Source organism: Cardiocondyla obscurior, linkage group LG02, assembly GCF_019399895.1.
Source record: "Cardiocondyla obscurior isolate alpha-2009 linkage group LG02, Cobs3.1, whole genome shotgun sequence".
Classification (NCBI taxonomy): domain Eukaryota; kingdom Metazoa; phylum Arthropoda; class Insecta; order Hymenoptera; family Formicidae; genus Cardiocondyla; species Cardiocondyla obscurior.
In genome coordinates this window covers 3,562,001-3,583,468 of record NC_091865.1, presented here as the reverse complement: position 1 = coordinate 3,583,468, position 21,468 = coordinate 3,562,001, and the positions used below count along the sequence as shown (strand labels likewise).

The 21,468-nt window shown below is 39.1% G+C and overlaps 1 protein-coding gene and 1 long non-coding RNA gene across 12 annotated transcripts in view; one reads left to right on the top strand and one right to left on the bottom strand.

The window, feature by feature from the left end:
- LOC139113431 (uncharacterized) overlaps positions 1–7,626 on the bottom strand; it is a 114,513-nt gene extending 106,887 nt beyond the window's left edge. Inside the window, exons 1-3 of one of the 7 annotated variants that reach the window (XR_011547683.1) lie at positions 7,333–7,626; positions 6,262–7,259; positions 269–5,884 (exon numbers count right to left, since the gene is read on the bottom strand). This is a non-coding gene — a long non-coding RNA (uncharacterized lncRNA). Of the gene's footprint in view, positions 1–268; positions 5,885–6,261 lie in introns of all 7 variants that reach the window. The other 6 variants (XR_011547686.1, XR_011547688.1, XR_011547685.1 and 3 more) reach the window with 6 other exon arrangements.
- The window catches only part of LOC139113430 (nucleolysin TIAR), a 461,769-nt gene that overhangs the window by 240,873 nt on the left and 199,428 nt on the right, over positions 1–21,468 (top strand). For all 5 annotated transcript variants that reach the window (XM_070674611.1, XM_070674610.1, XM_070674616.1 and 2 more), the window contains one exon: positions 9,482–9,539. In XM_070674611.1, coding sequence (XP_070530712.1) covers positions 9,482–9,539 — 58 coding nt within the window. The remainder of the gene's footprint in view (positions 1–9,481; positions 9,540–21,468) is intronic.

Below are 21,468 nucleotides of genomic sequence, written 5' to 3'. Positions count from 1 at the left end.
TGTAAAAAGAGTATCAAGGTCGGAAGCTAATACGCGTAGTATTGATAAATATATTAATTAAATTGAGTTAACCACCGAGCGCGAACGACGAGAGCTTCGCCAAGGAACGCTCCAGAATCCGGAATGGACTCGCCCGGAACGGCGGTAAGAGGGGCCTACGTGACTAAGTGGCGCGACCGATCGTGCACGAGCGCGCGCAAACCCGCCCGATTCTTTCGAGCCTCGTTATTATGTTAGCCTGCTCCAGTAACCTTGATCGCGATTTTACCTTGAAACTCCGCCGCGGCTCACTAGGCATGCCCTTGACTCATCTCTCGACCCGTACACTTCTCGGCCCGTCCTCCTCTCGGCCCCGTTCTCCTCTCGACGCGTCCTCCTCTCGGCCTCGTCCTTTTTTCGGTTCGTCCCCCTGTAGGTCCGAGTTCGAACAGAAACTAATACGCGTAGTATTGATAACTATATTAATTAAATTAAGTTAATCACCGAGCGCGAACGACGAGAGCTCCGCCACGGAACGCTCCAGAATCCGGAATGGACTCGCCCGGAACGGCGGTAAGAGGGGCCTACGTGACTAAGTGGCGCGACCGATCGTGCACGAGCGCGCGCAAACCCGCCCGATTCTTTCGAGCCTCGTTATTATGTTAGCCTGCTCCAGTAACCTTGATCGCGATTTTACCTTGAAACTCCGCCGCGGCTCACTAGGCATGCCCTTGACTCATCTCTCGACCCGTACACTTCTCGGCCCGTCCTCCTCTCGGCCCCGTTCTCCTCTCGACGCGTCCTCCTCTCGGCCTCGTCCTTCTTTCGGTTCGTCCCCCTGTAGGTCCGAGTTCGAACAGAAACTAATACGCGTAGTATTGATAACTATATTAATTAAATTAAGTTAATCACCGAGCGCGAACGACGAGAGCTCCGCCACGGAACGCTCCAGAATCCGGACTGGACTCGTCCGGAACGACGGTCAGAGGGGCCTACGTGACTAAGTGGCGCGACCGATCGTGCACGAGCGCGCGCGAATTCGCCCGATTCTTTCGAGCCTCGTTATTACGTTAGCCCGTTCTAGTAACCTTGAACGCAATCTTACCTTGAAACTTTGACGCGGCGCACTACGTACTATGTTTGTCTACGGGCCACCACATGCCAGCGCACGAAAACGACCGGTGCCTCGCATCCTGATACCGCGCCTACTGTTCGGAGCCGGGGAAAGAACAGGATAGGACCATAACGATGACCGACAGGCCACAGTACTTCGCTGTGGCTCACTAGATATGCTCTTGATCCATCCTCTTCTTGGCCAGTTCTCCTCTCGGCCAGTCCTTCTCTCGGCCAGTCCTCCTTTCAGCCCGTCCTCCTCTCGGCTCGTTTTCCTCTGCCCGTTCTCCTCTCGACCCGTTCTCCTCTCGGTCCGTCCTCCTCTCGGGTCGTTCTCCTCTAGGCCCAAGTTCGAACAGAAGTTAAACTTTATTAATTAAATTGAGTCACTCGCCGAGCGCGAACGACGAGAGCTCCGCCACGGAACGGCTCCAGAATTGGACTGGCTTGACCGAGACTACCGGCAAAGGGGCCTACGTGCCGAAGTGACGCAACCGATCACCTCCGAGCACCCACGAACTCACCCGACTTCTTCGCGTCTACGGTGAAACCCGCGCGACTGAAAATTAAATATCATATATGCATATCTTTCGTCAAACTTATTCGACATTTTACTAAAATAAACTTCTTTTCTTCTAAAACAAACGCAACAAAAATGGTAATGGCAGTCAAGTATAAATAATTTTTAAACAATAAAAATTTTTCGATGTATTACATTTAATAAAATACAATAATTAGGACACCTGCAATAACTTCGGTCAAGACTATTAAATTATTCAATTTATTTATGCTGAAACAAATAAGAAATATATATGTTTTTAAAAATATAAATTTCTACTTTTAATTATCACGGTTGTGATATTGTACACCATCGATGCTACACGATATAACACCATTGAATTTAGTTAGTGCAAAAACATCACTTTTACGTAATATCTGTTTTTTAACAATTCTTTATATTTTTGAGATCGAAAATAACAGTGTATTAGTTATAGCTGATGGACTGCAATCATTAACGGTGTGTAGACAAGAATTCTTTATATAAATTAAACGAAAAAAATTTATTACTCCCTGAATCAAATATAATCGTGATGGTAAAATAAATTGTTTGACCTATCTACACAAATTTATGAGCGCAAGCGCTGATCAGGATAACTCGTAAATTCTGGCTGAAGCTCACAGTATCGATTTTATACAATCAGCGTAATCAGTTAATAATGAACAAATTGAAATTCAAGCACTATTGAAATCATAACTGTTATTGCGGTCACACCGAAAATGACATTATAAATCAATTTTCTACTTACAGTGTATTGATATGTAAACGAAAGATATTTATACTAACGAATTATTTTAATGATTAACACGCGATACAGAGATTGATTTATTTGCAACCAGCTAATTAGCAATTAACAAATAGTTTATCCAAGCGATTGACTAATCTTTTTTTCCATTGTCGACTTTTAATTTAATTTTTGCGAAAATGCCCAAGTTCTTTTTTCCTTTTTTTTCGCACGAAATCGTTGTCACACATATGTTTGTGACGGTAAAAAGAATCAATTAGACCGAACCTAAAAACGAGCGAGGCCAATGTACCGCGAGTTTTCGAAGTGCTGATATTTACAGCGTAATTAACGATTGACCCGACACGGATTGTCACGGGGTTTACTGGAGAACCCGGTTCGCGAATGTGCTTCCCGTACACGCGGAAAGTAAGCGAGCGTTCCGTAAATTTCTTACGATAGCATTTCCGTGACTTATTACCACAGCAGGCGAGAAGCGTTAGCGGTACCGCGTCGACTAATGGCGCCATGTGGCTTGAAAATAAGAAGGCATAAGTAAGAAAACGATACAAATCCACCCCACCGTATTGGACGCTGCATCGACCATAACGTTAAACGACAATATAAGATTGGCGCCCTTCGTCATGCGAAAGTCTGAAACGGCCTTACCCCATTAAATGTACTTATATAAGATACTAGCCAGTGGGCAGCCAGCCGCGCATCAATCACGATAATAGGACAATAAATATCTGACCGGCAGGCGACTGAGATCAAAAGTGCAGTAGCTTGCAATTTCTGCCCGATTTCCTGCCGATATTCGCTCGCAGTAACTCAACCTTCACATTTGTAATATGTAATCGTTCCTCTACCGTGGTCTAAACCTCGCATTAAAGTGTCGCCCTGATCTATCCCCTTACCCCCCATGACGCCGCAATATTACTTTGTGCAACAATTCAATAATTTGTAAAATTGTTTTCCACCACAGTTTATAAAGTAGTCTATAAAATTTCCTATTATATACGCAATGGTGCGAGAGTGATAAGAAATTTCGATTTTTCTCAAGTCATTTCTACATGTGATTACGAGACCAGCAAACCAAAACGGAATTTAAAAATTTCTGTGCGAATTAAATTCAAGTAAAACTGTCGAGCTGTTAAGTATTAAATTTTCACTAGTTTTAAAATATTTTATTCCTATCAATAATGCAAATTTTAATCATCAATTTACGCGACTGTAAAATTAGAATGGTAAGTTGACCTCATTTCACATACGGTTTATTCAAAACGGAAGTTTAGATGTACGCCTAGAGTAATACGAAAGTGGCGTATCGGACGGAAACTTCACCTTTTAATATATAAATATGGCAAGAGCCAAGGTTCAGCATAAGGCGCGTGTGCATTAACTGTTCAAAACTACGACATGTAAACTTGCTTTCCTCCTCTATAAACCATAAAACAACGGGCTCTGGACCGGCAGACGACCTCGCAACCCGCTAACTATTAAAAGTTGCAAATTGCTGCAGACACACTGCGGGACCCGCGTTCGTGTACTGGCCGTCTTGGGCACTCGCGCGCGTTCCCTCTATTCTAACTTACTTACTTACTAGACTTACTCGCTTCCTTACTTATATAGTCACTCGTTTACTTATTCTCTCCTTCGTATTCCTTATCCTCTACACTTTTCCGCGCCGCGGTTTTCCCCGTTAACATTACTCGTTCTTGTCACACTTGTTCTCATACATGCATACACACATACGCTTTCTAAAATAACTAATCTAGCAGAAAGTTTGAGAAATATGATTAAACATTGAGTGCCAGAACGAGATAGCAGAAGTTTTTCTACTTTTTTTTAAATATTTGTTAGAATTTCATTGTTACAACAGCTATCTGTTATTTTCTGCCATTTATTTTACAATTAACGAAGCTGTCAATCGATTCGAGATAATTTATATTTGGAATTGCTACATACTAGACAACGGAGCAGGTTATTTAACTTCTGTACACACACCAATGTTCAATATACTATCCAGCAAACTATTTGCTACGGTTAGTTTATCGTTTAGTTGTGGCGTCCCAATGTCGCTTCCATATATATTTTGTAAAATAGTTTACGATACGCGGCTGGTTGGTAATCGTACAAAGCTCCGCGCCTGGGCGTAAATGCTTTATCAAGCGGGACGGAATATTTTGCCTCCGTTCACACATTTCGCTATAATTCGGTTCAATTATTATTCGATTATATCGATTTTAAAGGTATGCATTTAGCATCAACGTATAAATCTGAATCCGTAAAATTACAAAAAATACGTTTGGACGGAGACGCAAATCCCACGAGTAGTTAAATAAAAAATATTATTAAAACCCTGATTTCCATCAGCTTCTTCGGTAAATATATTATAAAGCGCATATACAAATCTCTCTGACAAAATACTTTTTTTTACCTTACTACGTATCGATAGTTACAAATTGTTAATCGTGTTCGACTATCAGGTTTATAACAAAATGTTAAAATGACTTTTAAAAATTACTAGCAAAAATTCAATAAATTTATCATACGATTAATCAGCACATTCGCGTTTTCATGTTAAAATACATTTTTAGTACGATATACTTTGTGCCCTGCAATTTTTATACAGGAAATTTTATTGTTATCTTAAATAAAAGCGAGGGAAAAAAGCACATTACGAAATCCGCGTCGAGTTTTGTTAAACGTGATTTGACCTAAATAATGAAGGCGTGTAAAAAGAAAATTATTGTTCGTACGGTCTTTATTAAAAAAGAAAAAAAACCCCCCGTCTTTCTAACTACTGCGTCTTAAAACGCTTTTTTATCTCAGCCTATGTGCCAGTTTCATAAACCCTCATAATCCAAGCGAGTTAAATACCGTACCTGCCAGAGATTGCACGAGCGACGCCGCGGGTCGACTATGCCGACGGCCAAGAAAATGAAAAGTAACGATTCAATATGAACGCCACGCGAGCTGCGTGTAGCGAATTAACACGTACTGATACGGTCCGTGTGTCGTCCACGTTGGTGACACCATTCTTCCATTAACTCTGTCTACATTTTCTGCGTATCGTGCGCGTGACTTTTATTATCCGCATACTTCGGCCGTAACATTTTACTATTTCCTGCTTATATCATGCTCGTGAAATCTATCACACCATTAATCGCCAATAGGCTTACGCAACAACAAAATTGTATGACGGAATAAATCGCATCGTGCGCTGATTAATATCCTATTAATATCCTATTTAAAAAACAAACCGTGTTACATTGAATCGAATCGTTGTAGCTGTTTTTTCGCGACAATAATTTCTTGTCCCGCTTGGATCATTTCACGAAGCGAGAGTAATAGTCAGCTCACTTTTAATTATTTTAATTATTTTTTATATTTTAATTGCTATTTTTCGTAGGTAATATAATTTTCTTCGCAACGCGTTGTAAAAAAAATATGCCACGCACTGGTCGATTCGCAGCAACGGAGTTAGGTATACAGCTATGTCGATCCTGTAACGAATAAATATAAAATTTTAATTGTAGAGAAATAATATCAATCAAAATAATGTCTACGATATAAAAAAAAATTTACGCGCCTGTAACAAGTTTTTTAATTGAACAATTAAAATCAAAGTTTTATTATCTGAACAAGATTTCACAAATATTAAATTTCTCTATAACTAAAACTTAATTTTCTTTATTAATTATTAAACAATATTTATTAATTAAGTCTATTATTCGTATTACATAACCAACAAAGAGAAAAATGTAACTGATGTACATATAACTGTACGTATGTACGTACATACGTACACCAAGAATGAATAACCTACCGTGCGCGAAATATCGTCGATTTTAATTTATTAAAATACAAAACTGACGCTTACTCTAGAGCTGCACGATGCGTCTCGAAAGTTTCCTCTTCAGGTGGGGTACTGCGCGGCTTACATGGCGATACCTGCGAAAAAAGAAATAATGAACACGACGAATGTGAGATACGCAGATCACGAGCTGGACCGCCCGTATTTAACGCAGTTTAACACACTATAAGACATAAAAAAACCACATATTATACACATATAATATTCATGCCAATTTATAGCGAGTTGGTAATTGTTGAAGACGTTACGATATTTATTAATTAAGTCTACTATTCGAATTACATAATCAACAAATAAAAAATTGTAACTGATGTACATATAACTATACGTATGTACGTACATACGTACACCAAGAATGAATAACCTACCGTGCGCGAAATATCGTCGATTTTAATTTATTAAAATACAAAACTGACGCTTACTCTAGAGCTGCACGATGCGTCTCGAAAGTTTCCTCTTCAGGTGGGGTACTGCGCGGCTTACATGGCGATACCTGCGAAAAAAGAAATAATGAACACGACGAATGTGAGATACGCAGATCACGAGCTGGACCGCCCGTATTTAACGCAGTTTAACACACTATAAGACATTAAAAAAAACCACATATTATACACATATAATATTCATGCCAATTTATAGCGAGTTGGTAATTCCTGAAGACGTCACGATATTTATTAATTAAGTCTACTATTCGTATTACATAATCAACAATGAAAAGCAAGAAAAGCAAGCAAAGAAAAAAATGTAACTGATGTACATATAACTGTACGTATGTACGTACATACGTACACCAAGAATGAATAACTTACCCTGCGCGATATATCGTCGTTCTTAATTTATTAAAATACAAACTGACGCTTACTCTGAAGCTGCATGATGCGTCTCGAAGGTTTCTTTTTCTCGATTGTCGAATATCGGACCGGATTCTCTTTCCAATATACTCGCAAAGAACGCTACGATCACCTACTAATGTCAACGAGACCTCTCCAGTCTCTCCTCTAGATCTAAAATCGAACAAGTTTTGCTTAATTAATAACAAATCAAATATGAACAATATAAATACCGTAAAATTACAACTCATGTCACAGCGCGTGTAGACTTGCTCGCGTCGTTACTTGCGTAGCCGACGACTGTTTTGTACGACACGACACGACGTGAATTAGTCTGCCACAACGAAATGGCTTCCCGGCACAATCTCGATACAGCTAATTGTAAGACGTGAACTAGTGCACGATTCCCGTACGCTACTAATTGCATGATGGCTGACGTTGTCGTGTGACGTATGACGTGTGACTGTCACACGCGACGCCATCATTTTTTTATCGATTAGTTGCGTGGTCGATCTGACGTATAGTCGACCTGAGCCGGCCATCTTGCGCAACGCGATCGCGTAAACGTACGTAACAAACACATGAGTGACACACACCAATACGCAGGATTTTTTAAACTCGGTTACGTCACAGTTTTCGTGAATTAAACCCGACTTCGAGCGAGCTCCGATCGGACTGGTCAACGATATTTCGGTCGGTCGTGTTACGGAAATTCCGCGGCCGGGACAGAAACGCTGTCGGGGCGCATCGAGATTAATTATCAAGCTGCTAGCTTGGAGCTTGATTGAAATAAGCGTAAATAGATCCATTCGGAGGCTGTGTGAACGATCCGGAGTGAATATATTAGTGAACATTCTCGGATAGAGCGAACATTATTTTATAAATGGTGATACAACTTACGTTGAAGGAAGGAGGTGTGATCTTGGGTGCTCTTCGCTGACTGAGGATGAAGAGAAGGTAATTTGCGCCGTGGTTGTGTCGCTGCTCGTCAAATATACGTATAAGAACTTGCGCTACAAATTGTCCCTTGCGTAGGCGGTCGGTAGAGTAAAGGGAGATACTCGTGGCTCGTACGTGTCGCGCCAACACCCAGGCACCTCTCGTGCTGGCAAGTACTCCGACGTACAGTGACTTGGTCTCGCACGCTTCGAAATTTAACGCGTTATAAATTACACATCGAATGTTATACGAAATATTAACGAAATATTAAATTCAATGTATCGCGAATCTGTACCGGATGGATACGTCGCGGTATTCGATCGATTGGATCAATCGTTTGCAGTTTATTTAATTAACCGAAGGAAATGAATATAATTAATATCCGCGTGATGTAAGTTAGATTTAAAAAGCATTTACATCTGTGATTCGTCGCTGAAAATTATGGGGGGAAAAAAAAAATTGCTGCCGAATAAAAACGGTATTAATTAAAAAAGAAAAAAAATTTTATGTCGATATTAAAATTTGTTGAACTGAAGAAGTAACACGTCGATAAATTCAACACATGTTTTTATATCGCGAATTTTCCCAGAGGGCTTATTAATCGGCAATAATATTTTATAAAGGATGTCGGTATTGCAAGCGTACTGTCTGAGAGAATAATATGTTATCGATGAAATCGATGGACTTCTATCATTTGTAGCGCGCTCTCTGTTAGAGCGCATTTTGACAAAGGAAGATATCAAATCAACAACGGGCAATACGTGCGTGTAATAGTTTAGTTACTGTTCTAAATTAACTTGGCTATTTGCAAACGTTTTGCAAACGCTGCGAAATTCAATACAGCGAAACTTATTCCGCGACTCGCTCGTAGTCCCTTCGCTTTTACGCGCCTTCATTTTTTTTTTTTTTTTTTTTTATCCTGGGCCGCGATCGATTCCGCTGAAATGACTTTTACTATCTATCGAATATCTGCGACGCTACGAGCCGGGTACACGTTGATGCATAAAGAATCCAGTTTACGGCGTCTGTTAGGACTCGACGATACCCGACACGTCCCATTTCCGCCACCCGACGTCTTCTCCAAAGTGAAACCACTTCCTCGCTGCCGGAATCTGCAGATCCGATTTAGAAGTAATGTGATCGATTCTCCTAAGTTTGTCTAAGAAATTTCGGTAGCTCTAAAAGTCAATAGCAACGTAGTAGTGGATTTATGACAACTATTTACGAGCGAAAGTAAGATGGGTAACTTTAACAGTTTCAGTTTTATTTAATGCAATTTGTTATCGCTAACAAATTAAAATTACGCGTATACTGGGGTGATTAAAGGAAATATTTAACGTGTAAATTTTCCCTTCGCCCTGTATGTATCGATAGTTTTTAAGCTTTTGAAAATTTACATTTGTCTGACGTTATCACGTGGAACTAATGCATTCTCTCTTTTTTTTAAATTGTTTCAGGAGATGAAAGTTAACTGGGCGACGTCGCCGGGTAACCAACCAAAACAGGACACGAGCAGTGAGTAGACTCACTTTTCAAATTTACGTCTTTATATGAAAAATATTTTTAGTACCCTGCGTTTTACCTTTGATCTTATACTTGCTCAACTTGTTGGACTCATATACTAATTGGTCCGAGCAGAGAATTACTCTGAAAGAGAATTTTTAAAGCTGTTTTATCACAACGTAAAATGCATTTTAAGCAGATTGCAACATATATTATGCAAATAAGTGTTAAGCAAATATATTGTACAAAAATATTGTTTAAAAATTGATTAAATGATACACGTAAAACGGCAAAGAGATCAAACAAGTTCGATCGTTCCACATTTACCTAGTATTCGTAACATCGGGTTTTTTTTTATATTTTTTTATTGTTCCAGTTCGCATTTTTCTGAGAATTATTATATAAAGCTCATTACGGTAGAGCAAAAATTAAATTAATCTATCTGAACAAAAAAGAATTTAATAATATTAAATTATTATTCAATTAAAAAAAAAAAAAAGTATTTATTGCACACATAATTGTTAATAATATCATTTTACTTTAATTCCAACAACTATAATTACTCATGTTTAATTAAATAAAATATTAAACGAATGTTTAATGTCGGGCAGTGTTTGAGATTTTTATCAGCGTATACACATTGTCAATGAAAATCTCTACGTGAAAAATTTAATACGATAATTTAATTGCACAGAACAAATTCGAACTGTGTGCGAATACAGATAATTTCATAAAAAATGATATGTTTTTCGCGATGTATTGCAGTATATTTTTTTTGATATATAAAATAATAATTTTAATAAAGTTGCAATATATTCCTGCATATTAAAATAAAAATATTATTTTAAAAAGTATATAATCCACAGTTATATTTATACGTGGATACTAATTTAAAATGATTAAAAGACATAGTCTCTTGCAAAAATCTTATAAGTATAGCTGCGACATATTTTCTTATAAGTTTCATCGCGGATTTTTAAGTGCACAATTATAATTTCGGCGTAATCGTGTATAATTTATTATTTCAACGTTTGTGTACGTAGATAAAACATGTGGATATTCAGTGAAATGGGACTTGGTGTAATACAGTTCCATGTATTTCTAGAATAACTTCTACGGGTAAGGCTGTCCGGTACAGTGGTAGTTCGGGATTAAGCGTACGTCCCTTGTGATAATCTCTTTTGCTTCCTGTGTCTGGAATCCCTAGAGAATCAGCCATAAACCATGAAACCCGTCATAACTACTTTCTTCCCACGATCTCTGTGCACTCGTACGCATAGAAAAGTTGATATAAATGCAGAATATGTAATACAAACTGGACGAATTAGGAAAGATTTTTTTTTTTTTTTTTACAAAAACATCATATTGTCCCCTGCTTTTGTAGAATGACGAGCATAACGTAGACTTATTTATTTAAAAACTACAATTTATCGCTATTTACAACAACGCGTGAACGATGTACGAATGATAAATGATCTTCGCTAGATACGTTTTTTTAATCCTTCGGCATCGAGTTTCGCGGGTGGACCGGGCAGACGGAAATAATTTAACAAACGCGCATGACGGCTAAATAAATATCGCAGGAAGATTCTTCCCGCTATTCCGTGCTCGTTACACGTGTGAAAAGGTGCGCGGTTGCGTCTCTGTGGATGCGCCCCATTATATATGTACCGTCGGCAGTCGTACGCGTGTGCGTGCTTGAAATTCAGCGAGGGCGGCAGCAATATTTAACTCAGTCTGAAATTCCTCTTTTTATGGACTTGTAAAACCGTGACAGGCACATGGGACCCGATCCTGCTTCCCCTTTCTCCCGTTCTTCGTCCCCGTCGTTTTGCCCGCCACCCCTTGTTGCTACCTGCATCCCCCTTCGCTCCCGAGCCCGACTCACGCCCGCTGACGCGGTTAGATAGCAGTCTCGTATCTCTCTTGTCGTCCTCTTTTCCATCGCCGGTCGACGGTCTACTACCGCGTACCTACCTACGATCACCTTCTCCACTTCCCTTTTTCCTTCGGCGTCGCTATCCATCCACACGTACCTACCTACTGAAGCACTCTCCTCTCTCGAAGCACTATTTCTCTTCGGCGACAAATGCAAAACTAAAACGTATTCTTCTCTCCTCTATTCTCTCTGTAAATATGCCGGTATAGCTGCCGGTATGGCCACAGTTTTCTCTTCGCTTTTGTTTCCTCCTGCGTTCTTCCTTCCCCGTCGCAGCGTCGTCTGCCTTCGCTATCCCCTTCACGATCATACGTATATAGTATTCGGCGAATAGATACAGGGAGGTGTTATGCGGCTACAACTGGAACGACGGGTTGTTTTACTTTTCCGCGAGAGATTGCTAGTAAACTCCACCACCGATGCACCTGCGCACATCTCGCGGCTGTGACTCTTATATCACCCTCGGATGTATAGAAATGTGTTAGCTTAAAAGACTATGTTAAAGTAGCAGAAAAATTTTAATACCTGTTAAGTCGCTTTATTTATTTAATATTTTTTTTTTTTTTGCTTTTTATGTATAAATTGTTATTGAATGTTTTTCCGCAAAGAAAAATATGAAATATTGAAGTAGCTTTACGTTTTAGAAATCTAATATCAGTACACTGCAAGATTATTAAAAATTTATTATTTTTTCAGTATCACATTAAGTAGTCATTTTCATTTATACTGAAAACAAGGATTTATAACTCACGCAAGTGTAAATTAAATGAAACTAAATTTTTGACGACTGTTTGCTGGATTGGTGCACGTTTGTGCTTTATATCGAGAAACGTCAAATAATATTTCGCAGCCGAGTGTCCGAGCAAAATTCGTGATAGATCGAAACGATGTATGAATATTTACCGTACGACGCTACGCGCAACGGCGGGCTGTATTAGTTTCGGGCCAGTACCAGCTGGTAGACTGTGACTTTAAGACTGCCGTTTATGCGAGTGTCATAATACGCAATCGTGGGATTTAACGCGACGTATATTTCGCAAAGATGAAAATATAGCGGCTGAAGATGGCCGTGGCGGAAGCGTAACAAACGGCGAATAGCACGAGCGGCGAATTGCGATAAAATATTTTGGACTTTCACGTCTTGCAATATATTTATCGTGAAACGCAGCCCGTGCCGGTAAGTAAGCAGGGCTTCATAAGTTTTACTTAAAACAAATAGTAGCCCCGCGTAAGTTAAGAAGCAAAAGGTCTTCCGCGCTTTTAAAGAAAAATTATGAACTCTGACGTTATATGGACGTGCGATTTTGCGACACGCAGATAAATATACATATATGCTAATACGTATACTCTCAAAGGGATAATTTGGCTTTGCTAAAATTAGCGATTCCCGAAACTTAAAGCGACAACATTCGCAATATGATTTGCATAATTGCAATTTGTGTAATTGCAATTTCAATTATCTCAATCTCTATGCAGATTTGCCTATAATCCCTTACAGTGATAGTGACCCCGATATTATAGATCAATTTCACCCGAACCCCTTTAATAGCGACATGCAATCTCCGCGCCCACATCGTTGTAGCTACAAATAGATACCGACCTATCGTTGGATATAAAAGGAGGAAGTTCGAAAAAGAGGAAAATTCCTTGTCCCACTTTTCTTCTTTGATCGTTGACAGGAAAGGTGCTTAGAAAGGACGCGAGGGAAAAGAAAAGGAAAAGGGAACTCCGGGCGGAGGGGAAGTAGAAGAATAAACAAAGAAAGAGGATTGTAGAATCGAAAAGCTTTGAATTGGGTTTGACTAGCTGACTACGTAATCGCGCACCGTTTTTCCTGCATTATAAATCGCGTCAGGGGATAATCGCGCCAGTATTTACGAGGCTTTTGAACACAAAGGAGTTACACCTTAAGTTCCACTTCCCCATTCCGTTTGTCTGCAGCAAGAAGCGTTTGCTGTTAAACCATAAGCCGCATGTCTTTACCATTTACATGCATTATTGCCGTTATTGCAAACTCTGTTTCGCATGTTCTCTTTCCGCATGTCCATTCGCTTGCGCCTTAGCCTTTCGCATTTCCACAATTATATCTCCTTCGCATGCGTGAGCTCGCGTTTCTACAATTTATATTTTATGCTAATGTAACAAACCGTAATTTTTTTTTTTCTTTTTTTTTTTTTAATCCGAGGATAGATCTGATCCAGTCGTCGGTTTATCGTTACGCTAGTTGAATTAACAGTTCGCAAAAATACTTCTTGACACACTCGAGTAAAACTTCGAATGAATTAGCGATCGGTATCAGTACGGGGTTAATCGATGTTAATTATAACGGATTGCTGAGATTGCTCATTTGTACAAACGTTCCGCGAGCACAAGTATTCTAATGTACATTCGCGAGGTATTCCTGTTTAACGGGCGACACGACGCAGATCCAACGGACCGAGAAAATAGGATGAGCCGCGGGACAAGTGCATCATGCATTCTCTTTGTTCACGCTGTTACATCAAAGCCCACGTTCAAATACACCTGTACATGTACACAACATACGCACAAATATATACACGATTCTGCGTGGCGTTCCCGAACGTTGCGGCGTAACGACGCTTCGGTGGTGCATCGTGCGGCGAAAGCCCTGCTGTTGGCATTTGTGGGCAGTTCACGGCCGATGAGAGAATCGGTAAACCACGATGCGGTGCCATCGAGATCGAATCTTGCGCCAAACTCGTACGGGAATAAGTACGACGAATAAGTTCCGATATTTGAAACCGAATCGATAATAATGAGCCGAGAAAGTAGCGATTAGAAATGAAGCATTCGGCGAATCAGCTGCGGTGCCTTTACTGATACGATGACGAGAGCACGTTCACTTCTTCTCTAGTCCTTTATCTGAAACAGAAAATAAAGGTTTACTTTATTAGTATTACGTACAGTTACCATATGTTTGGATATTCGCTCCTAACCACCGCGAAAAGAGTTGAAAGTATACACATGTATAATAAAAAGCCGAGAAAGTTGCAAAAACGAAGTATTTGAATATTTTATAAATATGTAAAAGATACATACTTTTATTTTATTTGAAGAACATTCACAAATTATTCTGCCCATGCTCGTGGAAAAATTAATTATTTATTTAATTAACTAATTAACAAGGACTTGACGAACAAATTTTTTTAACAGCGTAAGGGTAGAAATCTAAAATTAAGTAGTTTTATTTCGCGTTTTTGGATGAACATATTTTTTGCAATTTTGAATTATAAATTATGTTTTAAATAATTATTCTCTTGTATTAACTTTACGTTTTCATATATGATGTGATTTATAAAAGTATTAACCCATTAAAAATTACAAAATACATATTTTATTAAGAGAATAATTAAATAGTATTCTAAAGTCTCTTATGTTAACGTTTAATTTTTTTTTTTTTTCTTTTTTTTATTCTGTTGTTTTACGTCCATTTATGCACTCATTACATTCTGCTGATGGAAGGACGTAAGCTTTAAAATTAAAAGATACGTGCAGAAAGAAGCTGTTGTAAATTCATTTTATTAAATGTGCTCTTCACAAGACTATTTATTCATAACTTTACGTCATGAAGCGCTAAATAATACTACCCTATATTAGATTTCCGTCCAGAGTAAAGGGATTAATTAATGAAATACAAGAAACGTGAAACCTTCATCGTGATAAAAAAAAATGTTCCATATATGTACGTATACGTACATATACGTATCATTCTCTGTATAATGCCGTCCAGATGCCAGCCAATGTTTACCGCATGGTGAAACGGAGTACTGTCGCTTTGTCGTAAAAGCGCACAGACGTCCACATCCAACATACGCGCTGCTCAGCGTATAATCACAGATGCACGAGAAAGCTTACCGCGTTCCGCACGTTTGGATGTAATTACCGAGATGCAAAAACAAACACGAGAAATTATTATATTTCGCTTCCGGGCGACTGCGTCCCGAAAACAATCAGATCCGCTCGCAATTTCTAGTCAGTGACCATTACAAAGGAAGTTTGTGCGAGAAAAATCCGTTATTTTTCCATTCTCACTCGAGCTTTAAGGATTATTTCCACGTGCGCCCATCGGCGCTCCGCTGATGGAAGGATACGCGCTTTAATCAAGTTAATGCAGCTACGCGCCCTACCCCGAACCCTTCACTTCGCATTGCCGCCTGTACGTATCAACCTGCACCTGCACGTGTACCGTAGGATGACTTTTATGCGAGGTACACACTTTGGAAACGGTGCCATCGTGTGCCAACCGGAAGTTCGAACTACCGCTCGCATTCTACGAGCACGTTTCTCGCAGATTGGTTCGAAGAAAAATGTTGGGCCAATTTTGAAGTCACTTTTTCAATGTTGGCAAACGAGGCAGGGCCATCCTATCGCGCTTTTGACGTCAAAAAAAAAAAAAAAAGAAAGAAAAAAAAAACCATACACATACAACATCCATGCGTTGTGCGTATTTCAACAAATATTATCAGACATAAAGGGTGACGTGCTGCGCAACCCGAACGTTTGTCACGATATGTAATCCGAATTTCGGCCAAATCGCTTACTCGTACGCGATGACAGTTGGACAATAAATCTCTGGTCGTGACGCATGTTCTCTACGGTAAAGATGTGGTAATGTATGAAGGACCATCTTTCTTGATTTCGATGAAATACTAGCTGTGCTCTCGAAAATATTTGTTTTACGTAGCATAATATATGGATGATTGACACGCCGCGCACCGAATGGCTGTAACGAATGATTTCGTCATGCGGGGAGTAGGGTGACTCTGCGCATTACATTTCAATCACGCCGTTTCCCAATGATGAATTAAAGATTTCGAAAAAGGACTAGCATAAAATTACAAAAACCAAAAACTACTGTTTGAACGCCGTTTATAAAAAAGAATTATGCGTAAACGTGCTGAAACAATAGCCAGATACAGAATAGAACGAACGTGAAGTGTCAATAACTCGCCATCGTTAAAAGCACGCGCTGCATTGGGTACAACCGATTCGTTTGAATTTTGCGTAGTTTTCAAAACGTCAATGGATACTATAAAAAAGAGATTGCGTAACGTATTTGTGGTGGTTACGCGCGTTTCACGTACGAGCGATACGGCGAATTGCTCTTTTTACTTGGCACGATACCGGACATTATTTTCTGCGGAAAACGTCCGATGATTTTAGCTGTAAAATAGACGCGCGCAAGGCTCGTCCAGCGACCGGACATTATTATGCTAAGAGTTCCCTTAGGAGAGTAATAAGGGTTGTCGTTCGCTATTGTATCGCGACCGACGTACGATCGCCGGACAACAGTGCAATATTCGATAGTGAGAATCACTGCAATCCCCTGTGCGCGATAATTCAAGTACCGTGAATAAGGCGGCCCCTCTCCGGCCGAGTGTACCACCATTTATGGTACACAACCGCCGTTTTCACCGCGACCCTTTCTATGCACACCGCAAAAGGAAGATATGTCTTACACAATCCGCAATTTAGCACTCTATCCTTCCATAGCGTTCGCTAAACATACTACAAATTGGAATTAGCCGATAGAAATTAAATTGCAAAAAGTACGCCCGAGTAAAGAATTCTTATTTTACCGTACAGTTTATTTAACACTTCGTCACGGTTCACTATCAATTTATTTATTAAAAAAAAATTTTTTTTTTTTATTTTATAATAGATCGTGGTAATAAAAACAGTTAACATTTCGTGAAAATAAAGCAATGCTTTACTTAAACGTATATTCACACACTTTTATGCAAAAAAAAAAAAAAAGAAGAAAAAAAAAACTAATTTATTGTAGTTTTTAATTTTAATTTTAACCAAATTAATAACTGTCCTTTCCCTCTAGAACTAAATAACACGCGATATTCTTGAACGAACATTAAATTAATTAAACGACAACTGAGGGGGCCAAAATGCACGTAAGCTTTATTGAGAGAAACTACGAAACAATTTACGGGAAGGTGTTCGCGCGTAAGAGCACGGCGATCACAATGTGAAATACGGCGCTAACGAAGAAATGAATCACATAGGTGTATATCTACCCTACCAGATAGCCTGGCAAATAATTTTAAAATGCAAAATTCATCTAGGGAAGTCTTATCCGCGCAAGAGGTAAAATTATTTCGTCGTGACACATGCCAGGGGGAAAAACAGAAAGGGAAAGGGGACAAGGGTAAAGAGCCTGTGAACGATATGAAAAACAGAGTTTATGGGCGGTTATAAAGATTACCTCGCGTAGAGAACCCTCTCGTGCATGTACACACTTTTTCTTGGACTTTCTCTTAAAACCTCACGTCTTTTCGCAGCCAACAATAGATTATAAAATCTGATATATGTATATTGAAAAGATGAACCACTTCAATCCTTAGCACTGCAATGTGTACATATGTACATTAAACGATTACGTCTGTGAAACAATTGTACAGCTAATTATAAATAAAGAGCGCAAAATTACTCGACGCTAGATTTTTCCATACTTTATATATCAGTAAAGAATTTTTTTTTTTTTAATTAAAATAAAAATTTACGTTATCTAATCATTATGAATATAAATATTTAATAACGCGTACACGAGGGACGAATGGTTATTCTCAAGTAAAAAGCTTCGCGCTGCATGAAAATGAGCGGAAATTTTCAGATACGTCATGATTGCGAGAAATGTTCCTCGTGGTATTTTGATATGTGAGTCGCGATATGTAAAGTTAAAGAAACGGTAATCTTTTTTTTTTTTTTTTTTTTGCTATGAATATGAATCGCGCAATATGCATACACGTCTAATATATTACGAAGAACTTAATTACTATTGCAACTTCACTCGCGACAATTTACCTAAAGAAAAAGTTGTATATCACTTTAACTAGCGAATTTACGAATATATGGAAGAAAAACGAAGTTCCGTGTACATTTAATGATGATATACAACAACATGAGCTAGGTCGTATCATATTTTGTAAAAATACAATACTATACTGAAAGTATGTAAGCTACGCGATGCTTTTATTATACCCTAGCATAAAACCTATAAGTTGAGTTACTCTAAGATACGATCAAATTACACAGAATAACCTTGAATAAAAAAAATACTATAGAACATTAATGCGTGAGTTCATAAATTTTACTTTCAAATCAGGAAATTGCAAGTCTGCTTTTGCGGTGTGAAATTAGATCCGCCAATATAACCGCGCTCGACAGCGGCTAGATGAATACTAGGTAGTTTTTAAAAATGACACAACTTAATTCTTTTAATCTAGCCAGATGAATTTCCACTCGGATATAATTAGAACCATTTATTTATAATTAAAAAAAAAAAAAAAACAGAAAAAAAAAATTTGATACCAAAAAAATTTATTATTAATCGCTAATTATTTGATTTAATTACGTATTACCGATTCAAAAAGTTGATACGCGCAGTTTTAAATTGCGATATTCTGATTTTCCAAAATTGCTGGAGGCAGCAATCGAAATGCCAATTGCTCATTCGGAAACAGCGAAACTGATGATATAAATTCGTATGCCGCATGCATGGTTAACAAAAACCACGTAGATGTTTTAAATAAACCACCACCGGCCATGCCACAAGCTAGTCCATGTTCCCGTGACTATTTCCCGAAGTGAACCTGTGGATTAGCGAAATATGACCGCTTTAGGGGGAAGTGATGGGAAAAAATTTGCCAGAAATTTGCATCGAACTCAACTCGGTAAAAATGCAAATTTCATCGGGCATCGAACGTGATTCGTATCGAAAAGCAGTGAAAGGAAAAAAACAATAAACGTATCTTTTGAAAATATCAACGAATATGTTTGTATACTGCGTTTGATAAACAGCACCAACTTGATTATGTTGATCTAGTAAAAAATATATCTTGGGCACGCAATTAAATATTAAAGACGGGAAAATTAAAATCCTTTACGGTTTAATAAAAATTAAAATGTTAAAAGTTAATCCAAGAATCTAATTTAAAACACAGTAATCTTAGATAACGGCGTTTGCTTTCTTCGCAAAGAATTAGTTTACTGTAATACAAACCGCCTGGGTATCGTATATTTCGAGCGATATTTCTATTTACTCTCGAGTTTCTTCTTATATACTTTTAAGCGGTAACTCTCGCCTTGTACGTTCGGAAAATAATAAAGAACGATTTTTCGTAACAATATATAAAATATGATATTCGAGCGCAGCTCAACTGAATGCACTCCCTAGTGTACGATACCGAAGCTGCTTCTCTCGCGACGATGCCAGTGGTCGTCCTTCCTCCAGTCTGCGAGCGCGAATAGCCTTACGGCGGGATATTACGTACGTGGGATGGTTGGGAGGGAACCCTTTTCGCAAAAAGCGCTGCGTCGGGTGGGACGCCGCGGCATCGAAGCTGGCAGCGAGGCCATCGTATCGCAATATCCGGCCGGAGTAACGACGGCAGCCAACCGAAAGAGCTGGGTACGCGAAGCCACGGGGAGCCGTTAGATCGCCAAGGCCCTTAAATTAGCAACGACGTAACGACGATAGGACGGGGCGGGAGAGGGGACCAAAGTGATGCAATTTCGCGCATAGACCAAGCAACCGCGCTGGGGCGCGCTGCCTCTGCTCGATATCGAAAAAGTATAAACCAGTGGATATGCAAATGCGCCTCGGAAGCATCGTGATGCTGCGGTGGCGTTCGTCGGCGCTGGTTCAACCACGCTGGCTGAGTCCTCTCCTGCGCGCACGGACGCACCGAATGGATGGATGTTTTCCTGCATGCAAAGCCTGTCGTTCCTGCTTTTCATACAAAGTAGTGCGTAAGTCCGCATACGACAGCACACCCATCCAAAACATCCGTTTCTTTTATCCTTTCTTTTTTTTTTTTTTTTTTTCGGTTTCAATGCAGGTAATAGGCTTGGTCGACGAATTTCACTCGTTGAACAAGATAAAGACAGACGAGTCCAAATGTACATTTTGCATACAGCAGCCACGAAGATTTACGCGCACGCGGTAAATGCATCGCTAAAGCTGGTCTAAACCAAAAATTAATACTTGAGTCACATATTCAGGCTCGTATCTGAATTAATTCAAGACAAAGTTTCGACAAATTAGACAATATTTCATGTGCATATATTGTACCACCGTTATATACGAGCATACAGAGATAAAAAAAATATTGAATCGCACGCGCCAGTTATTTTATTTATTTTATTTTATTTGACACGCGTTAAACAATTGATTTTGATGATAGATATCAACGTACGTATCAGTAAATGTCAATGATAACAAAAAATTATTGAAAAAAAGGTACATTCTCTTTCATTTCGCTTGTAAAAAAAAAGAAAAAAAAAAGAAAAAAAAACGACTATTGCAAAACTATTAAAACTCGAAAAATTGCATATAAACATCCAGACGATGTAATTATCGGCATAGAATCTTTATTAGCGTTGCAATTTTTAATTGTGTTATTCATTACTTATCGCAGATGGATGAGAATGTAGTCCGAGGCAACAACGTGATTGAAAGATAGCTAACAACGCGGCTGGCTTTAATCAAATAAATTAGATTGTCAACTCATACTTTTTCCACTTTTTTTTTTTTTTTTTTCTTTTTAATACGCTGACTAGCTTGATGCCTTTGATGACTTTTCTCTGTTGCGTGTTTATTTGATGGTGCAAAATGTTTCTCGTCGCGATTGCGAAGGTATTAAAATGCATCTCGACGGCGATAATTACCCAGGCACGTTCTCGTCGTGAAGGCTGAGAGGGGCGAGTCGTATCCCGACACACGTCACTTCCATATGCCGTCTAACAGTGCGCATTGCTTCCGGGGAGGTTCGCAGGTCGGGGAGAACGTTCCGTTTATTAAATGCATTTATCTTCCGCGCGAATATTTTTCCCTCCCTCTCTAATTGAGATAAAGCGTCTGATCTTAATGAGAATTAAAAATAATTTTCGGCAAACACACCTAAATATCGCGCGTTATCAGGCGTCCGCTCCCTTTTGCGGGGTAGACGTGCGTTTATGTGTGCACGC